This window comes from Ailuropoda melanoleuca, chromosome 12 (assembly GCF_002007445.2).
Source record: "Ailuropoda melanoleuca isolate Jingjing chromosome 12, ASM200744v2, whole genome shotgun sequence".
In the NCBI taxonomy this organism is placed as follows: domain Eukaryota; kingdom Metazoa; phylum Chordata; class Mammalia; order Carnivora; family Ursidae; genus Ailuropoda; species Ailuropoda melanoleuca.
In genome coordinates, this window is record NC_048229.1 from 33,297,160 (window position 1) to 33,319,580 (window position 22,421).

Sequence of the window (22,421 nt, forward strand, 5' to 3'; positions counted from 1 at the left end):
CGAAGGCAGATGCTCAACCGACTAGCCACCCAGGCATCCTGAGTATTTACCCTTTGAAGAAAATGCCAGATTTTCTTTTTTTTTTTAGGATTTTATTTATTTGAGAGAGAGAGAGTTGGGAGGAGCAGAGAGGGAGGGAGAAGCAGACTCCACGCTAAATGTGGACACGGGTCTCTATCCCAAGACCCTGAGATCGTGACCTGAGCGGAAACCAAGAGTCGGATGCTTTGACCGACTGCCCCCCCAGGTACCCCAGGAACTGCCAGTTTAAAAAAAAAATAATGGACCCCATCGTATGACCTCCTCCCACTCCTCCCCGACCCCAACCTTGTATGAAAGTTCCAGCAGCTCCGTGTTCCTGACAATGCTCCTTATTGGCAGTTTTGCCTTTTTCCTTTTGTTCTTTTCTTTTTTTAAATTTAACCATCCTGGTAAGTATGTAGAGGTATTGTATTGTAGTTTCAGGTTGTCTTTCTCTGATGAGTAATGGCATCGAGCATCTTCATGTGAACTTATTGGCCATTCTTTTTTTTTTTTTAAAGATTTTATTTATTTATTTATTTGACAGAGATAGAGACAGCCAGCGAGAGAGGGAACACAAGCAGGGGGAGTGGGAGAGGAAGAAGCAGGCTCACAGCGGAGGAGCCTGATGTGGGGCTCGATCCCAGAACGCCGGGATCACGCCCTGAGCCGAAGGCAGACACTTAAGGACTGAGCCACCCAGGCGCCCCTTATTGGCCATTCTTAATATCTCCCTTTGTGAAGTGTTTGTTCAGTCCTTTTGTCCATTGGGTGAGTTTCCCGTGGCTGCTGTGCTCACGGGCTTACTCCAAAGCGCATGTGTTCTCCAACGGTTTCAGAGGCCAGAACTCTGAAATCAGTATCACTGCACTGAAATCAAGGTGTTGGTAGGGCTGTCCTCTCTCCCTTTTTTTTTTTTCCTCATTAAAGATTTTTATTTACTTATTTGAGAGAGAGAGAGAGAGAGAGCACGAGGAGGGACGCAGAGGAAGAGGGAGAAAGCAGGCTTCCCGCTGAGCAGGGAGCCCAGTGCAGGGCTCGATCCCAGGACCGTGAGATCGTGACCTGAGCCGAAGGCAGATTCTTAACCGACTGAGCCACCCAGGCACCTCGTCCTGCCTCCCTTCAGGGGAGAACCTGTTCCTTGCCTTAGCCAGCTGCTTGTGGCCCCTAGCACTGCTGGGCTCATGGCCACATCCCTCCCATCTCTGCCTCCGTCCTCACATGGCTTTCTGCTGTGTATCTGTGTCTTCTCTCCCACCTTTTATGAGGACACTTGTCACTGGGGTTAGGGCCTGGGTAATCCAGGATAATCTCCCCCATTTCAAGATCCTTAATTCACTTCATCACATCTGCAAAGTCCCTTTTGCTGTATGAAGTAAGACCCACAGGTTCCAGGCATTGGGGTACAGACATGTTGGGGAACCATAATCCAGTGTCCCACATGCACTTTCTGTAAGCTGCTCCATTTCTCTCCTGGTGATCTGAGGTGTTCTGCAAAGAATCTGCGAACTGTGTTTGAGGTGGGGAGGCTTTCTGGCAAACCTCTCACTGGAGCCGTGCGGTAAGATGCTTGGCATGGGGGATGTGGTCTGTGCTTCCCTGATGACCCCTAGCGGGCTCGGCATATTTTCAGCTGTTTATTGGACACTTGAATTCCTGTGACAAATGCCTGCTTTACTTGTCCTTAATGCTTGTTCAGGGTGTCTTTTGTCCTACAAAAAAAAATTTTTTTTTAATTTTGACAAGCCAGATTTTCCCATCTTTTCTTTTATGGCTCTTACTTTTATCCCCTTGTTTGGGAAGAGCTTCTTCACCCCAAATTATAAACATCCCCATCCTAAGAGTACAGGATGGTTATGACCCCCCCCCATTTTGCAGAAGAGGACACTGAGGCACAGAGGAAATGATTCTCCTAGATTTCACAGTTATTGGGTTGCAGGGACTGTGTGAAGGATTTACAAGCACCACATCTTTGAATCTTTGAAACTCCTTGTGTTGGGGGTCCCCCAAACCACCCTCAGGCTCAGTGATTTGCCAGGACTCGCAGGACTCAGAAAACTGATATACTCATGTTGATTCCAGTGTGAGGACACAGACTGAAATAACAAAGGGAAAAGTGGCATGCAGGGAAGTCCAGGGGAGACCAGATGCATAGAGAACAGCATGTGCAAAGGCCCAGAGGTTCCAGTGGGAAGGAGAGTCATAAAAAAATTTTTTTTTTATAAATGTTCCTCTCCCGGAGCTTAGAATGTGCAGCATAGTGTGGCAGGAATGAGGGGTCGGCGACCAGGTTACACAGCCTCTGGGCCATAGATTGGAGGGCATGCAGGGAAGGGAGGCTCCGCATGACCCGACACCTGTGAACACTGGTCCGTCCAGAAATGAATTCCATTCGGGTCATTTCTTTGTTTTCCAATCATTATTTTCTGCATAGTTGAAGGCATGGCAGGCTCCCTATGGAAAACTCAGTGACGCTGAAAAACATAAAATGGAATGATAAAAATCATCTGTCATCCCACTATCCAGAGATGATCAGTGTTCACGTCTAGCTGTGTTTCATGTCCTCGGCGCATGCGCGTGGGGGCACGCGTGCGTGGGCGTCTGGAGAGAAAAAGTGATGCATTAACATATATGTTGGTAGATATGCATATACGTGCAAAGTGGGAATCATCCTATCGAGTGTTCCATATCCGTCTTTTAAGTGACCGGTAAAGAGTCTCAGAGGAGAGGGCTTCACACTTGGCCAGGTGAGAGCTGATTTATGAACTGGCCTCCAGAGGAGCTCTGGCTTAAGCTGCAGCACTAGAGGGGAGGGTGTCCGCAGAAAAGGTACAGAATGTGCCGAGACTCGACTGCCACGGGGAGTGGTCCGCCAGAGCCCTAGGGAGCTCTGCTTTTCCTGTTTGTTTCCTTTGTTAGTTTTGGTTATTTGAAGAGAGTTCGGTGCAGGATGGCAGTGTCAGTGAAGGGACCTAGGGAAGGATGCTGACCAGGGAGTGGACCCAGCCAAGCTGATAACCATCCTGAGATCTCTGCAGGGCACCAGGAGCCCCTCCCAGATGAGCAGGTGCAAGAACTGCAACCTCAGGTCAAGGGCACAGGCCGCTGCGGCCCTGTGGGGGGACAGGAGATATGTCCCCCACCCTTGCTTTCTCCTATCCCCCTCCTCTCTTGTGGGCGCTGCCCAAAGTGAGTGCCCACCAGCTCCAGAGGACAGTTTGTGGTGCTGCCTTCCCCAGTGCTCAGCCTCCTGGGAGCAGACAAGGACTGGCAAGAATGGAGGGAGTGGGTCTGGGTACTTAGGGAAGTGGCATAGCCCCATAGCGGTCCTCAGCTTTTTTGGGGGGAGCATGAGACCAGGAACCCCAACACCAACTGCTCTGGAGCAGAACCCCGCCTGTCCCGTTTGTGCTGAACGTTTAAGCCCAGCCAGTCACTGTAACCAAAGCCAACGAGTTCGTCCCCACCACGTGCAGCAAGCCAATAAAAGGCTGACACTGAGCAAAGGACAGCTTTTTTATCGGTGACGCACCACCCAGGAGAAATAACAGTACAATTTGCTTTTCATTAAAACCGGTTCATAATGGATGCCCGCCATTGACACGCTATGCCATCGGCATATCTTCATGCGAGAATGGGCACAGGTCTTCACACTGATTTTCATTTTACTCTGTAATGTGTAGAGAAGAGAAACCCAGACACCCTGGTCACGACCAGTCCAGGTTTGGAGACAGGGTTTCCCTTGACCTTGAAATACCCCTGTGAGACCCTCAAAGGGGCAGCAGGTGGCACGGCTGCTGGGTGGTGGCCATGGGTGTTTTCTACTTGGCCGTCACTTCCAACAAGCAGATGAGCCTCTCCGCTTTGCCCGCACACCCATTCCTGTGTACTTGTGGAGTCAGACATTCTCGCGGGATACCCAGGGGATTTTCCATCACACGCATGGGGATCTGGGACCTGGTGGTAGGGGAAGGGTTCAGAAGAGGACAGGACGCAAGAAGGGCTACCCCGTTGACTTGCACACAGAGGGGAAACTCCTCTCCAGGAGTGTCACTCGGGGGGCTGTAGGAAGGGACCACAAAAGCCCCAGCTCACCTGTCTGGATAAGTTCCTCTGCATCCCCTTCACCTGGTGACAGGTAAACTGGGCCCAGAGAGGGCAGGACACTCGTCCAAGGTCACACAGTGGGAAGCTGAGACACAGACGCCACCCCACCCCCATCTGGTAACATATGTCTCTGTGGAGAGCAGAGCTCCTGGGAAGGAAGGAAAGAGGAAGGGGTCTCTGTGTCCCCAAGAGAGCAGAAGCGTCAGAAGGGGAAACCACCAGCAGGGCCAGGACCGACCTCGGGTTTCCTGGGTGTACGTCCTGCAGTTCTCAGCCTCCTTCTGGGGGTCCGTGAGGATGACGAGGAGCTTGTCCCAGGTCTGGCAGCACCTCTGCGTGGGGCGGTGGAAGGGTAGAAGTCTCTGCAGCAGGTCCACTCGGAGTACTTGGGGTCCAGGGCCACAACGCCACAGAGCAGCCAAGGCTCCCTTCTTGTCATCAGCACCTCCCCTGGGGGCCAGACGCGGCTCAGCCTCTGCCCTTCTCCCGCTCCTTCTTGCCCTTGCCCTCTTTTTCCCCCCAAGGTGCCAAGTGGGGTTGAACTACAGGAGTTTTCATAGAAAAGCTTCAGCAGCTGGGCCCCTAGTGGGACGGGCCTCTTGACTTTGGTTCTTGACTCAGCCGGTCACTCCCCTTCTCCCTCCGAGCCCAGCGGATGTCCCGTTTCTGCTCTGGCCCAAGAAGCGCTCCCTGCCCCCAGCACCCACGTGCAGCTCAAGGGGGGATCCTCACAGGGGCTACCCCAGAACCCGAAGTGGGGAGCAGTGGGAGGCAGGTCAGAACTCAGCCCTGAGGCTGGCAGGGCAGAAGCACTAAGGGAGAAGGTGTGCACAGCCTTTCCGTAGGCAACACCCTTGCCCTTCCTTTCTGGGCCCCACGCAGTACCAGCCATCTTCATGGTCCAGGCCCCTGGGGGCCGAGGATGGGTTCTCAAATGGCAGCTCTGTCCTAGAGCCGGCCCCTCTACCTTTATGGTTTGGGTTTGAAGTTGGCACAGTCCCGGTTTGTGAGAGCCCCAAACTTCTGACCCTGGCTCCTGCTATTTCCCTGACTTACCCATGCAAAGCCAGCTGGGCAGGGTCCCCTCCAGAGACCACATCCTGTGCTTCTTAGGGGGCTGGAGCCCTTCAGCCCCTACCCGGGGCTCCCGGCCCCTCCAGAGACTGAGGTTCAGCTCATCACGCAGTGTCTCGATGGAACTGGCTGATAGTTCATATTTGCCTCTGAGACGTTCCCCAGAAAGCCCTCCCACCCTCTGCCACCCCAGAGGGGTCAGACCTCCCTGCACCCACCCCCCATGCTCACCTATGGAGGGATGGAGCCTTCCATGCAGGAATGGGAGCAGCAGGAGGAAGAGAGCTGCAAGAGAGAGATGTGAAGGTGGGGGAGCCTCCCTCGGGAAGAGACAGGTGTGGGAAGACGATGAGGAGTCGGGACTCCCAGCAGCCACTGCTCCAGGACACTGGCCTCCATCCGGCTGCCCCTGGTTGGTGCATATCACAGCAGCCACAGCTCCTGGGGGGAAAGGTCTGTTGAGTACCTCCCTCAGTTTTTGTAGGGTAATAAAGAATGTATCTGTTAACCAATTTTACCGGTCCCAGGTTGCTTCAGAAGCCTTTGTTAAATTCGTTAAGTGGTTAAGTGTATCTTTGATAAGCTACTGGTGGAAAAACCTAGCATAAGATTATGACCAAGCCAGCCTGACTTTCTAGTTCAGTCACACAGCCAGCAATCCCATCCCTCTTGCCCACCTGTGGGGCCTGAGACACCTCCTGGTTGGCAGGCATGTTTGCAGGGCCCGTGGACGCCCCACAATCCCTCCTACATCTTACCTGTTGCAGTTGTAGATATAACGTTTCCGGGGCATTCTGTGAGTGGTTCTGCTGAGGTCGTGGAATACAGGTGAGGTGCAATGGGGTGGAGTGCGCAGCGATGACCGAGAAAGAATTCTTGAGACGTCTTTGGTGCAAAATGGTGGTTTATTAAAGCAGGGGGACAGGACCCGTGGGCAGAAAGAGCTGCTGCCCCCGGGGTTTTGAGGGGTGGCTGATTATATACTATGGGGTTGGGGAGGTAAGGAAAAGGGAGGCTGAGAAAGGATTTTCATATGTTAAAGAAGACTCCCAGGATACTGGAGGCCTTGCCATTGTCAAGTTAATATTTCCCTCTAGCAAGACAGTAACATGAAGATAGTTGCGAACTTCCTGGGGGAACGTTATACTCTGCCCAGTTCAAGTATCTGTCAATGGGCCGCAGGTTATAAGGACATTTAATTGTATCTCCATTTCCTTCTGGAAGCTAGGTTATTGATAGAAATGCTTTGTTCTTGCAGATCGTGAAGACATTTGGAAACTGAGGGAGACTCAGGTCCTGCAGGGTTGTGAGCTCTATAAGTTGAATGTTTGGTTTTCCTTTCCTTAGCTTTAGGGCAGCCAGGAGTGCCTGAGGAATGTCGCATGTATCCCATCTGGGGGCAGGGGGCGGTTATGGGGTGTCAGCTTCTGCTTTGTCCTGGACTTACCTTCTGTTCCCTCATTAGTTCTAGCAAAGTTTTGAACCTGAGGGGGTTTGTGGGAGCCCCCGAGTCTGTCGCCAGTTGGTCAGAAGTGCAGGTGGCTTGGGAACCCCACTCATGGCTGCTACTGGAGCGGGAGCCGTCTTGTGGGAGTGGGCCTTCACCCTGTGGAGTCTGTACTAACTCTGAGTGACTGCTGCCAGAATCGCATGGCAGTACACCATACCTGTTGACCAGTCGGGGGTGAGACACAGCAGCACCTAGGCTCATTCCTCATTACCAAATTATCTGTTCTTTTTAAATTGACACCACGTACATACCATACAAGCGATCATTTTAGCCATTTTAAGTATACAGTTCTGTGGCATTAAGTACACTCGGTGTTGTGTAACCATCACGACCCTCTGTGTGCAGAACTCTTTCATCATTCCAAAGAGAAACCCAGTACCTCTGAAACAACTGAGTGTTGTTTTTGTGTTTTTTTTGCTACAAATAGGGCCCCTTATTCCCCTCTTCAGAAATTACAGGGAGAATGAATTACTGCTATCCTTTGACTGTTTGAGGGGGAGGAACAAGATGTCCTTTTGGAGGAAAGTGAGAGGAGGAAGGACGTCTTTATAAGGTATGTTAGTGAGGAGGTTACTTCTGGGGCATCTGGTGCTTAACCTTGCCGGAGACAGGAGGCAGTGTACACAGCACCTGAGAACCTACCCCTCGGACTTGCCCACGGGTCTTGAGCTTTATTTTTATGTTTTTACATTTTTTTTATTTTTTAAGTAATCGCCACACCCAATGTGCGGCTTAAACTCACGACCCTGAGATCAAGAGTCACATGCTCCGCCGCCTGAGCCAGCCAGGGGGCCTTGGGTTTTGAGCTTTAAACTGAGAAGATGGACCCATCACACGCCACACAATGGCACAGCCTCTCCTTGCCCTGGAGGGCACCACAGCAGTCAGTAGGAAAGGACCTCCCCAGAGAGCCGTGCTGGGCCTCAGGGGCCCTGGGCTAAATCTTCGAGCATCCCATTGTTAGTTTCTTAAGAATAACTCCTGAAATGACAGCTGCTGGATCTGGTCACATGTACATTTTGGGTTTTCCTCTCTTATTGAACTGAGCAAGTCCCCAGTATTGAGAGGAGAAAATTTAAAAATCAAGACCGTCGTAAAACCTACCTGCCAGAAATCATCAACACTTGTTTCATTTTGGTATATTTTCTTTGTTTTTTGTTTTTTGCATTTTAGTTCTCCCCAGCATCTTTTTTTTTTTTTAATTTTTTTTTTAAGATTTTTTATTTATTTATGTGACAGAGAGAGAGCCAGCGAGAGAGGGAACGCAGCAGGGGGAGTGGGAGAGGAAGAAGCAGGCTCCCAGCGGAGGAGCCTGATGTGGGACTCGATCCTGGAACACCGGGATCACGCCCTGAGCCGGAAGGCAGACGCTTAACGACTGCGCTACCCAGGCGCCCCGTCCCCAGCATCTTATTTGGAAAATTGTCAGACCTACAGAAAAATGCAAGAAACTATACAGTGAACACCCAGAGGCGCTTACTAGAGTCACCACTCGTTCACATTGTGCCTTGTCTGGGCCCTTCAGAGAGCTTGGATCTGCGTGCTTATGTCTAGGAGTCTAAGATCTCACTGCTGTAACAAAATACCACAGGCTGGGGGGCTCAGACAACAGACATTTATTTTCTCACCATCCTGGTGGCTGGGAAGTCCAAGATCAAGGCGCTAACAGATTCGGTTCCTGTTGAGGTCCCACTTCCTGCTTTGTAGACGGCTGCCTTCTCCCGCTGTGCTCATATGAGAGAGAGAGAGAGGCAAAGCCCCCTGGTGTCTCTCTCTTCTTATAAGGACACCAATCCGGTCCTGGGGGTCCTGTCCACATGACCTCATCTAAACCGAATTACCTCCCAGAGGCCCCACCTCCAAATTCCATCACATTGGGGGTTGGGGCTTCAACGTATGTACTGGGTGGGGGGGGCACAGGAACATGTAGTCCATAATGCTTTACATCTCTGTGTCTCCATAGCTACCCAGATTTTTTTTTTCACTGAATCATTTGAAAGTAATTTGCAGATGTCATGGCACTTTACCCTTGAAAATTTAAGTGTATGTCTTCTAAGAGTAAGGACCTTCTCCCACACAATCCAAAAAAGCCATCATACACTAAGAAAAGTTATTTTTTTAAAATATTTTATTTATATACTTGACAGAGAGAGAGAGAGCGAGCACAAGTAGGCAGAGCGGCAGGCAGAGGGAGAGGGAGAAGCAGGCTCCCCGGCTGAGCAGGGAGCCAGATGTGGGGCTCTATCCCAGGACCCTGAGATCATGACCTGAGCTGAAGGCAGACACTTGACTGACTGAGCCACCCAGGCATCCTACACTAAGAAAATTCTTAATAATTTCATAATATCATCTAAGAAACTGCTTGTTTTCAAATTTCTCTAACATGTCAAAATATCTTTTATAGATTTTCTTCTATCCAACCCAGGATTCAGTCATGGCCCACACATTACATTTTATAGTCATCTCTTTAATCTTGTGAAATCTAGGACAGCTCTGCCTTTTTGGGATTTGTACGACTTTGGATTTTTGAAAACTTCCAGCTCAGTTGTCCTGCAGAAAATGACCCACACTCTGGACTCCTGGCTAGATTCAGAGTGGACATTTTCAGCAGGAAAACTGTGGGTGATGCTGTGTCTGTCCCATGACACCTTCAACCAGTCACGATGTCAGTTTGTCCCATTATAGATGATGCTGAGTTTGACCACTTGGTTTAAGTGGTGACCACCGGGTCTGTCCACTGTAAAAGTATCTTTTGCTCTTTTGTAATTAGCCAAGAGGTTATTTATTCCTTGGTTGACTGACTGACTGACTGATTGATTGATTCATGTTTTTAGTACATATTCCCTGAGTACCTGCTCTGTGCCTGGCCCCTTACTAGGCTGTGCTGGGGATACAGGAGTGACCAAGACACTCTTGGCCCTGCATTCTTGGGACTCCCAGTCCATGGGGGAGACAGACCGCTTCCCAGATGGTGACAACCCAACGTGGTTGGAGCTGGGATGGCATAGCGTTCCCAGAGGGTAACAGACCCGGCCTGGGTGGTCAGGAAGGGCTTCCCAGAGGAGGAAGCATCTGAGCCAGGACCTGAAAATCCAGGGTGAGTGTGGGAAGGAGTGCGTGTTGCAGGCAGAGGGAAGGGCATATGCAATGGCTCAGAGATGAGAGAGAGCAAAGAGGGCTGAGAGCACAGAAGGAGGTTCCATTGGAAATGGTCAGAAAATCAGCGATGGGAGAGATCACAGGCGGCCTTGTGATCATTTTTAAAGAGTCAGGACTTCTTCTGTGACCAACAAACTCTCAGTCCTTCTATCTGTTTCTAAGCTGCTTATCCTGCCTTACCTTGTTTTTTTTCCTAAAGCAGCTTTAGTGAGGTGTAAGTGACACACAAAATAACGCACACATATAAAGTGTGTAACTTGACTTTTGACCACCTCCATGCTGGAGATACGAAGCACATGTCATCAGTCCCCAGGTTTGCTCAAGCCCTCCCCTCTCCCCTCCCCCAAGCAACCACTTCTCGGCTTTCCAGATCTCTGTACCCACCACAAATGCCAGCTTGAAGAGCCTGTGGATGGCATGTTGTGTTTTCTCTGTGGCCTCTTGCAGTGAGTGTAGCTCGGGAGTGGGAGGAACATCCTTGAAGCCTCGCTCAAGGACTTCAGGTCCGGAGAGGGAGAAACATGGCCAAGCCTGGCCGGGAAACCTGGCCCACAAGCCTGAGAACTGGTTGCCAGGGCGGGACAGCAGCAAAGAGTCTTCGGGGGGCTGTAGAGAGAGGTGAGGGCCCACCAGCGACACTCACTTTGGCAGACCCTCTGGTTCTTGCCAAGTCGCCCTTCTCCCCCACCTCTCCATCATGAGAGCCCCTGTTTGATTAGGCGTAATCATGTGGCCAGCCAACAATGTTGAACTCCCCCACAGGGAAGGGTGGCTCCATGACACGAAGGCCAGTCTGCTCCATGGGGTTTCTGGGAAATCCAGTGGCTTCCTCATAAGAAGGGACAGATCAGATGCACAGGCTTTCTGACCAGCCCTGCCCTGCCCACTGCCCAGAAGGAGGATATGGCCCCCCAGCAGGACAGCAGGCATCTTTGGGGCATATGGCTAAAGTCCCCATCGTGAGGGAGGTAAGGCTGAGAGAGAGGGAGCCTGGGTGCCTGGTGACATCCTGGGGCCACCACGGCAGCCCCGGCTGCTGTCCTCGCACCCTGTGGCTGTGGGAGAAGAGTAGTCCCCATGTGGGGAAGCCAGGAGATGCTCGTTTCTATGTCCATCCCTGGCTGACAGCAGTGGCACATCCCCGAGCCAGGAGAGGGGCTTCGATTCTGGAAAACTGAACACCCCACAGATACAAGCACTCATTCCTGAGGCCACTGCTGTTTGGCAGGGTCCCCCTTGGGCTCAGCAAGGACCCTTTGTCATCAGTCCGAGCGCCCTGCTCATGACAGCATCTGCCCCTTTCAGTGGCAGACGCTCTGAGACCCTGCCGTGTCATTGTGTTTGTTTCAACAGTTTTATTGAGGTATAATCTGCATGTCGCAAAATTCCTGTCTCCAGTGGACACTTTTTATTATTTTTAGTAAATTTATCTAGCTGTGCAACCATGACCAAAATTCAAATTTAGAATATTTCTATCACTCTAAAGAGATTCCGTGTGTCCATTAGCAGTCACTCCCCACACCCCAACACCCTCGCCCCCTCACCACCTCGCCCCCTGCTCTACCTCCTACCCCCTCCCAGGCCCCACTAATCTACTTCCTGTCTCTATAGATTTCCCTGTTCTGGACATTTGGTATAAAAGGAACCATACACTATATGGTCTTTTGTGTCTGGTTTCTTTCACTCAGCATGATGTTTTCAGGATTCGTCCATGTCGTAGGATGGATCACTGCTTTCCTCCTTTTTATGTATTAATAATACTCCACTGAATAAACACACCACATTTTATTCATCCACGCACCAGTCAGTGGCCACTGGGTGGTTTCCACTTTTTGGCTCTTGTGAATAACGCCACTGGGAAAGTTCGCGCATGAGTGTGTGGACATACGGTGTTTCTCTTACGTAGATACCTAGGAGTGGATTTGTTGGCTCTTACAGTAAATTGGTGTTTAACTTTTTAAGCAGCTGCCAAACTGTTTTCCAAAGTAGCTGAACCACTCGACATTCCCACTAGAGGCAGATGAGACTTGCTTTCGCTCTGAAGCCTTGCAAGCGCTTGGGGTTTTTTGTTGTCTTGATTATAGTTATTCTGGTCGGTGTGAGGGTATCTCATTGTGGTTTTGATTTCTGTGCCTCTGGTGACTGATGTGTCAAGCATCTTTTCACGTGCTTATTGGCCATTGTATGTCTTCTTTGGTGAGATGTCTGTTCAAACCCTTTGCCCATTTTAATTGGATTATTTATCTTCCTAATGTTGAGTTTTAAGAGTTCTTTATATGTTCTGGATACAAGTCCTTTATTAGATAATAATTGAATTATTATTAGATTATATTATTAGATAATAAATATATTACTATATGTCAATATATAATAATATTATATATTATTGCAAATATTTTCTCCCAGTCTGTGGCTTGCCTTCTTACTTAGTGGTATAAAATTCCTTTTTGTTTTTTGAACTAAGCTGTATGCTCCGTGTGGGGCTTGAACACCCCACCCAGAGATCAAGGGTTGTGTGCTCTATCCACTGAGCCAGCCAGGTGCCCCTAAAATTCCTTTAAAAAAAAAAAAGGATTTTATTTGTTTGTTTGTTTGTTTGTTTGTTTAGAGCATGAGTTGGGGAAGGGGCAGAGGAAGAGGGAGAGAGAGAATCTCCAGGAGACTTTACACTGAGTGTGGAGCCTGACACAGGGCTCGATCTCATGACCCTAAGATCATGACCCAAGCTGAAACCAAGAGTTGGATGCTTAACCAACTGAACCACCCAGGCACCCCTAAAGTTTTTTGTTTTTTTTTTTAAATAGTCTCTACACCCAACGTGGGGCTCAAACTCACAGCCCTGAGATCAAGAGCCGCATGTTCTATTGGCTGAGCCCGCCAGGTGCTCCTGTGTTTTAGTAGATAAAACTAAAGCCTCACTGGTCCCCACCCCCCAGCTCCCCGACCTGCCCTGATGGTGCTGAGTATTATTCCACGTGAGACTTTATACTTTTCCTAGATGTGAATGTGTCCGTCGTCCGTGCACATTCTTGTTTTTATCGCGCTGTATGTATCTTTTGGACCTTGTATGTATTTTCACTCCATATTATGTTTTGGGGGATTTTTCCATTTTGAAATTCATTTTTCCATTTTGAAAGCTCCTTCACTCTTTTTGTTTTATTTTTCTTTTGAAATTATGACATTTGGTAGTAGTGAAATATTTCAGAATTGACGGTCAGTTGGCAAAAGCATGCCTGTGGATGTCGGTCACCGCCAGGAAACCAAACATGAGTGATTTCACCATTTTTTGCATTGTATCATTTTAGCTACTGTGCTTGACAACCTTACAGATTGTGACATAAAGGCCCCCTCCATTTTAGGCTGAGTTTCCATTTCGAGCCTTTACCTTTAAGGGACTGTTTACGTTTAGGGGTGCCTGGGTGGCACAGCGGTTAAGCGTCTGCCTTCGGCTCACGGCGTGATCCCGGCGTTATGGGATCGAGCCCCACATCAGGCTCCTCTGCTATGAGCCTGCTTCTTCCTCTCCCCACTCCCCCTGCTTGTGTTCCCTCTCTCGCTGGCTGTTTCTATCTCTGTCAAATGAATAAATAAAATCTTTAAAAAAAAAAAAGGGACTGTTTACGTTTAGATTTATGGAGGACACAGACATATGAAATTTGAACTTTTAAAAAAGATTGTGGGAAAAAAATCACACTCTAAAATTATATTTTGAAACTTTGTAGACCCTCTTAACCATTCATCAAATTTTGTTTTTTTAAATAAGAAAGGAATGTGCTGTCATTGTGTCCTAGAGTCTTCCTCTATTTATGTATATATGTATGCATGTATGTAAGTAAGTAAGTAATCTCTGTGCCCAACGGGGGCCCCCCGAACTCATGACCCCGGGGTCAAAAGTTGCATGCTCCACCCACTGAGCCACCCAGCTGCCTTAGTAGTCACTGGCAACCAGTTTCCAGGGTGAGTGTCCTCAATGACCACCTCCAAGCCTAATTAGTATTTTCCTGATGTGTAGTGGAGTTCAGCATCCTTTCACGGGTCTGTCTCATGGCCACTCAGATGTCAGCCTCCTTCTCCATCGGGTGGTCCACCCTTCTCTTACTGATTCAGTGATTACATAGCCCAAATCTGAGTTCTTCGTCAGAGAGCTGTGTGGAAAATGATGTTTCCCAGTCTGGAATTTGCCTTTTCCTTTTCTTGCTGGTGTCTTTTGAGGAATGGAAGTTCTTAATTTCAATATATTTTATTTATTTATTTTTAAGTTTATTTATTTATTTTCTTAAGTAATCTCAACACCCGACGTGGGGATCCCACTCACAACCCTGAGATCAAGGGTCGCCCACTCTTCCGACTGAGTCAGCCAGGTGCCGCTTAATTTCAGTGTATTTTAATGCGTCAAACTTTTTCTTTATGGCTAGTCCTTTTTATGTTTTATTTAGCAGATGCTAGTGAATACTTCACATCCAGGTCAGAGTTATGATGATACTTTCCTCTGCTTTTTCTAAAAGTGTTATTTTTGTGCCTCTGACTTTTTTTTTTTTAAAGATTTTATTTATTTACGTGACAGAGAGACAGCCAGCGAGAGAGGGAACACAGCAGGGGGAGTGGGAGAGGAAGAAGCAGGCTCCCAACGGAGGAGCCCGATGCGGGACTCGATCCCGGAAGGAACGCTGGGATCACGCCCTGAGCCAAAGGCGGACGCCTAACGACTGTGCTACCCAGGCGCCCCGTGCCTCTGACATTTTGATCTATGATCTCAATGGACTTGATTTTTGTGTTACCATGTGAGGTAGATGTCAAAGTTTATTTGTTTTCCCCTCTGGGTATATCCAGGTGACCCAACAGCGTGTATTGAAAAGACCCTCCCCATTGCACTACAGTGTTGCTTTTCTCACAGGTCATGTGACCTGACCATCCATGGGTGGATAGTTCTGGATTCTCTGTTCTGTGCCGTGGCTCTGTTCGTGTGCACATACCACACTGTTTTGGTGATTATAGCTTTATATTAACTTTATATCTGGTAGTATAAGGACTTCAGCTTTGTTTTTCTTCAAGGGTACTCTTTTTGGCTCTTTGCATTTCTGTATGCATTTAAAAATCAGGCTCTTAATTTCCACAAAGGAACTTGCTTAGACTTTGTTTGGTGTTGGACCAAGCTGTGGATGAATTCAGGAAAAGTTGATATTTTCACACTACCATTGATTCCAAGTCACCACAAACCCTCTCTGAAGAGATTGTAAAAATTGTCAACACACCCCAATCTGCATTATGAAGCTACTATCACCATGAAACCCAAACCTGATACGAACTTTGCAAAAACAAACGTCTAGCTCTCTCATGCACAGAAGACACAAGTATCCTCAAAAAATCTAGGAGATCAAGTCCAACAATATATATAAAAAAAGAAAATATATCATTTCAGAAATCTTAACATTTTGAAAAAAAATTAGTCCGTGTAATTCATTATATTTACAGGAATAAAAAGAAGAAATGACTTATTATCCTTTAGGTAGGTACAGAAAAGGTATTTAATGAAAGTAGACACCCATTCAGGATTTAAAACAAAACTCTCAGAAAACTAGGAAAAGAGGGGACTTCCTCAATTTGATAGAATCCTAGAGCAAATATTATACTTTCTCCCTTGATGTCTCAAAGGAGCCAAGGAATAAACGGCAAAAGAATTGGGAAGGAAAAAATTGTTTTTATTTGTAGATGACTAGATACATACAGTCTAAGAATCTACAGACAAACTACAAGAATAAGAAGTATAAGAATTTTTTAAGGTTACTGGATTGAAGGTCATTATACAGAAATCAATTTATTCCTATCATCATTACTGGTAACAAACGAATAGAAAATGAAATTTTACAGTGATGCCATCAAATAGTATCAAAAAGGGGTGCCTGGCTGGCTCAGTCAGTAGAGCATCAGATTCTTGATTTTGGTTCAGGTCATGATCTCAGGGTCGTGAGATGGAGCCCCACATTGGGCTCCATGCTGAGTATGGAGCCTGCTTAAGATTCTCTCTCTCCCTCTGCTGCTCCCCCATCTCATGCTCTCTCTCTGTCCAAAAACAAAAACAAAATAGTATCAAAAATATCTAATATATTGTTATAAACAGAACTAAATATATATAAGACCTCTACTCTGTAAACTACAAAACATTATTATTTTTTGTTAAGATTTTATTTTTAAGTAATCTCTACCCCTAGTGTGGGGCTCAAACTCACAACCCTGAGATCAGAAATCTCATGCTCCACTGAGTGAGCCACCCAGGCGCCCCTTGAGATAAATTTTAGAAGACCTAAATGAAGAAATGAAGAGAGATACCATGTTCATGGATTGGAAGATTCAATATTGTGAAGATGTCATATGTTACTAAGCTGATTTATAGATTCAAGGCAATCCCAATTACAATCCCAAAAGCTGTGTGTATGTCTGTATGCACATGTTTGAATTAATAAACTGATTCTGAAATTCACAAGGATGAAGTCTGATTTGTCCCCAGATCACAGTCAGAGAAGACACCCTGCCTGCTATTTAATGGTCGCATTTGTTAAACCTTGTTATGACCCAGTCCCAAGGTTTTCACCTTGACCATGCCCACCAGAGACAAAAACGAATTCACATACCTCAATGATGCTTTGCTCTCAACAGAAACTCGTCCTGGCCTGCTCTGGAATGGGGACTTCCTGCAGGTATCCCAGATCAGCGTCCTGCCCCTGATTAGTTACCTGCCCCAACAGTTCAGGGTGAAAGGAACCAACACACACCTCTATCACAAGATGTCTGCTGCTCATTTAAAAACTAATTTCAGACAATAAAACAGTCTGTATGAAAACAGTAGAGGTTGGTAGGGGGTTGGACGCGGGTGAGTTGTTTCCAAAGATCACCCTGGAGAGATGTTCAGAGGCCTTAAAAATCATGCTAAGGACTTTGGCTTTTTGCTGAGGACACTGTGAGCCATAGCATGTTCTGAGCAGGGGAAGGTCATGGTCAGATTTTTGCTTTAGAAAGACTCTTCTGACCACCTTGTGGGAACTATGTTGGAGGGGGAAAGGGTGGGAGAGGAGAGGCCTGGATCAGGGCAGGGGCTGCAGGGAGGGAAAGGAGGACGTAGAAGGCCCCAGAAGAGAAATTACCTTTGGGTCAGCACCTGGTGTCAATCGTGCCTCCATTTTGACATTGGCTGGGCAGGGCCTGCCCCCCATTCCCTGCACCATAACTTCAGCTGCAGCTTTCCAGTTAACACGATGCGTCCACATCCTCAGAGTTCTCACTTAGCTCACTTACCAAGATAGAGATGTGATAAAGCTGAGTGGCGACTCTCATCTTGTCTGTGTGTTTGGATCTTCTATAATACAATGTTTTAATAAAGAAAGACTGTGAAAATCACAAATATGGTTGTCAAAACCCCCTGAAACTGATAGATGTACTAAAAGGGAAAGTTAATGAAAGCTACCAGAATGTGGAAGGAAGAAAGGGAAGAAAACAAGGAGAAGGACATCTAGAGGCTTGGAGGGTCACTGCAGGCAGCGCCTAGACTGGGACAAGTGCCAGAAGACACAAAGGGGAAATGGAGAGCAGGAAATGCATAAGATGTACAAAGTGAGGGACTCATCAAAATCACCCTTACTTCTGACACCGACTGCAAGTTCTGGGGTCCCCACAACACCCCCCAGTTTCGATAACTTGCTAGAAGGACTCAGAGAACTCACTGAAAACTGTTACACTCCTGGTTACAGTTTATTATAGCAAAAGGATACAGATTACAATCAGCCAAGGGAAGAGGCACAGAGAACGCAGCCCAGGAGAATTGCAAGTGTGAGCTTCCAGCCTTGGACAGCACTAACCTCTCCCAGCAACAATGAGTAACAAACGCATGGAGTATTGCCAGCCAGGAAAGTTCACTTGCGCCATGGCATCCAGGGGTTTTAGTGGGGATGGGACATACAGAACAGATTTACCACCTGCGTAGCTGACTTTAGTTTCTTTCTTTCTTTTTTTTTTTTTTTAAAGATTTGTATTTATTTATTTGACAGAGATAGAGACAGCCAGCAAGAGAGGGAACACAAGCAGGGGGAGTGGGAGAGGGAGAAGCAGGCTCACAGCGGAGGAGCCTGATGTGGGGCTTGATCCCATAACGCCGGGATCACGCCCTGAGCCGAAGGCAGACGCTTAACGACTGCGCCACCCAGGCGCCCCTGACTTTGGTTTCTAGCCCTTCTGAAGGTTGAGCTGATACCTACTACACGGCCCAATGCCCCCACCATAAATTACATTGCTAGTATGGATTATCTGGCCTGGCCCAAGGCTCCAGGTAAGCAAAGATGCTCTTATCTGGCGGGACATTCCAAGGGCAAAGACCAGATCTCTTTTTGGGTAAGGTTAATCCTTACATGCACGACAAGAAAAATTCCTAGGAATATAGAGAGAGACAGGGTTCAGATAGAAGGGTATAAAATAAGGGAAACTTCCTCATAGGCCCATTCTGGTACAATGTCAGTACCACAGGGATGACAAGAAAGCCCATCTGCCCATTACAGGTAATGAAGGTCTCCAAACTGCTGAGAAATATGATTTTGTCTTTTGGTTTTTGTGGCTTTTAGAAAGATTTTATTTATTAATTTGACAGAGCGAGAGCACAAGCAGGGGGAGCAGCAGAGACAGAGGGAGAAGCAGGCTCTCCACTGAGCAGGGAGCCTGATGTGGAGCTTGATCCCAGGACCCTGAGATCATGAGCTGAGCCAAAGGCAAACGCTCAACCGACTGAGCCACCCAGGTGCCCCAGGAATATGATTGTGAACCAGTAATTCTGGCCTAGAAACTATTGTCTATCTAGTCCAGGGTGAAAGTGGAAAAAGATATTTCAGATATGCAAAGATTCAAAATACTTATGTACCAACCACTCTTTCTGAAAAAGGTACTTAAGGAGATACTTCAGCCAACCTAGAATGGAATTCCACAAAGAGTCAGTTCCTCGAGAGGAAGAACAGTGTGAAGGAGAGCAATGTGAAAACAGGATGAGAAGACAGCCCCTTGGCACCCCAGAAAATAGCTTACAGGTCCACAGCTGACTTTTTTTTTTTTTTTATTCAACAGAGATAGAGACAGCCAGCGAGAGAGGGAACACAAGCAGGGGGAGTGGGAGAGGAAGAAGCAGGCTCATAGCAAAAGAGCCTGACGTGGGGCTCGATCCCATAACGCCGGGGTCACGCTCTGAGCTGAAGGCAGATGCTCAACTGCTGTGCCACCCAGGTGCCCCGCACAGCTGACTATTTAATAAAGAGAATATGAAAAAAAAGAGAGAGAGAGAGAGAATAGGAGCAAAGAGCTGGATGGTCTTGGTCACATGGTGAGCTAGGCGTTGCTGGATCATATCTGGCATCTGTGGTGAGAAACACCACTCTAGGGAAAACTAAAAGCTTCATACGGTAAAATAAAACTCGAACTATGAGAAGACTGGGTGCTTGGCTGGTTCAGTGGGAAGAGTGTGCAACTCTTAATCTCAGGGTTGTGAGTTCAAGCCCCATATCGGGCATGGAGTTTACTTAGATAGATGATAGATAGATAGATAGATAGATAGATAGATAGATAGATAGATAGATAGATGATAGATAAAAAATAAGTATGAAAAGACTAAAAAGTGGCATGACATGTAGCAATGTTTAGAGGTTACTGCCTCAGAATGCAGAAACAAAATTACGTCTTCATTATGGGTTCACAGTGATTAGTATTTACATAACCTTAATTCTATACACACTCTATATTTTCCCTTTGAGACTCAGTCTATGGACAAAGCACTGAAGACTTATTTTAACCTTAGAAAGACACCATGGCAGGGCACCTGGGTGGCTCAGTTAAGTGGCTGCTTTTGGCCCAGGTTGTGATCTCGAGGTCCTGGGATCAAGCCCCGCATCGGGCTCCCTGCATGGCGGGGAGTCTGCTTCTCCCTCTCCCTTTGTGCTCTCTCTCTCAAATAAATAAACAAAATCATAAAAAAGAAAGAAAGACACCATGGCAATGTAAAAAAAGTAATAGTATGAGGGAGTGACCGGAGGAGGTGGGGGAGTGGAGGGCAGGGTGGGGCAGTTAATATGCTTATGGGTACACTTGTCAGGAAGTTGAGGCAATAGGCATATTATCTACAATGACAAAGATTACTGATAAACAGTAAAAAATTAAATCACTTGTAAAAATTGAGAAGGGGGAAGGACAGGATACAGAAGATGTGATAAAGTCACATACGGGACGGGTGTCAATAGAACATAGAATATGTTTAAATAGACACAGAATATCTTTAAAAATCCAACTTAGTAAGTCAAGAAATGGAGGTATAGGGGCACCTGGGTGGCGCAGTCGTTAAGTGTCTGCCTTCGGCTCAGGACGTGATCCCAGCGTTCTGGGATCCAGCCCCACATCAGGCTCCTCCGCTGGGAGCCTGCTTCTTCCTCTCCCACTCCCCCTGCTTGTGTTTCCTCTCTCGCTGGCTGTCTCTCTCTGTCAAATAAATAAATAAAAATCTTTAATAAAAAAAAAAAAGAAAGAAAAGAAATGGAGGTAAAAGCTTGTTCTTTGGCATCGTGGGGTTAAACTGGAAGAAACCAATACAGAAAAGACCAAAAGTGGTTGGAGTGGGAGCAGGACTGAAGTCGGAGGCAGGAAGGCAGACTTCAGGTTTTCAGTCTACCCCCTTGCGCGTAGTCTAAATGATTCCCCCCATGTGCATGTGCTAGTCTCCTATCTAAAAGGAAAGGAAGGTAATCGTGTCAGGCTGGCTGCTGAGGGGTGGGGTGGGGGGGGTGGAGTATAAGATGTTTTCAGAAATTCATTTCTTAATGAGCTCGGGAAACCCGTGTTTTCCCGGTCAGTATCTATGTATTTATGGATGGATTTTAATGATTCCTGGAGTGACTCGGGTTTCAACACCCAAGCTCTGCTTGTGTTGTGTTTATGAACGATGAATGCTCCTAGTCCTTGTTCACCTGCATAAGTGATTAGGTAAAGGAGTTGTTAGCACAGGCTGGCTCAAGCCCCGAGCTCCTTCTGAAGCCCCAAACCCCATAGCGAACACGCGCCTCGGGAGATCGGAAGTGTCAGCTCCACCTTCAGGGGAGGAGGGGAGGCTCCTGGCGGGCCCTCGAGCGCACTGAAGCAGCAAGCTGTGCACCTGCCCCGGGTTTGTGACCCCCCCACCCCAGAGGTGCGGCCCCCACTCAGGACCTCCCCTCCAGAGCAGCATCTCTCATCTTCTGGACGCTTTCAAAAACAGCGTCCCCAGGCCAGATCACCCACTCGGCCCCCGCGCCGGCCCTCTTTAAGGCGCCCACTCCCTAACGCCGGCAATTCTGGCTGCCGTGTCCCCGTTGCTCCAGCCGGGACACCGCGGCGTGGAGGGGCGGGGATTGCCGCGGCTCCCGCGCAAAAGATCCCTTACCCCTCTCCCCCCGCAGTGTACCACTGGGCGGAGATGCGGGCCAAGATGCGCCTCATGGGCTTCAATGCGCAAGCCGTCAAGCCGCTGAACGAGGACGCGGCCGCCGAGCTGGGCGCCGAGCTGCTGGGTGAGGCCACCATCTTCGTCGTGGCCTGCGGCTGCCTGGTGTTGGAGTACTGGCGCCACCAGGCGCACCAGCGGCGCAAGAAGCGAGAGCGGCACTCCGCCTGGAACGCGATGCGCGACGAGGTGGACCACCTGGCGCTGGCGCTGGAGGCCCTGCAGGATCGCGTGCAGGCGGCGCCGCTGCAGAGCGCGCTGGAGGAGCTGCAGGCGCAGATGCGGGAGGTGCGTGCCCAGCTCTGCGCCCGCGACCCGCCGTCCGCGCCCCAAGCAACGCCCAAGGAATAGGGGGCCGTAGACCTTGGTCTTCAATGTAACTGTGCCCTGGGCTGTGATGCCGTCTCTGACGTGTCCTTCTGTCCATACTGTCCCTTCCTGAACCGGCCCAGCTAATACCACCGGGTCCTTTTAGGGGCAGAAGGGAGGCTGGACTGGGGCTGAGGCAACCAGGCTTTTAATCACCACCCTACTAACCTGCCCAGTGGTACCTTCCACGGGGACTCCTCACCCACCGGTGGAACGTTCCAACAGGAGTCCCCCCCTTACCCCCCACCCCCAAACCCCGGCCCAGTCCACTGACTTAGCACTTTCTAATGGTAAGACATTGTCTTCCATTGGATCCCACCCACCCACTACTAGGTAGGCCAGCGGGACACATGGACCTTAGCTAACTCACTCTTGTCACTCACACCTCCACTTATCTGAGGGGCTTCCTGCCCCCATTACACCAGAACACCCTTTCCCCCTTCTTCATTGGTAAAGACCATTGTAACAAAAATGCAAACTCCCAGGGGACTTGGGGACCCCATCATTTTCCATCTACCTCACTTGGGAGGGGACAGGAGGATGGATCTTGTTGTCTTAGCTCCAGTGAGTACCCCCGTGGCTCCTGCCTTCAGTCCGCCCTCCGTTGGTACCTCAATTGGTCATCCCCGCAAGTGGGTCATCCCAACACACCCCCACTTTAGTCTGTGCCATAACCCATGGAAA

The 22,421-nt window shown here is 48.4% G+C and overlaps 1 protein-coding gene across 1 annotated transcript in view; it reads left to right on the forward strand.

The window, feature by feature from the left end:
• Positions 1-22,308, forward strand: part of OPA3 (outer mitochondrial membrane lipid metabolism regulator OPA3) — a 73,050-nt gene extending 50,742 nt beyond the window's left edge. The window contains exon 2 of the mRNA XM_019809254.2: positions 21,325-22,308. Coding sequence (XP_019664813.1) covers positions 21,325-21,719 — 395 coding nt within the window. The 3' untranslated portion in view covers positions 21,720-22,308. The remainder of the gene's footprint in view (positions 1-21,324) is intronic.
• The last annotated feature ends 113 nt before the right edge of the window (positions 22,309-22,421 follow it).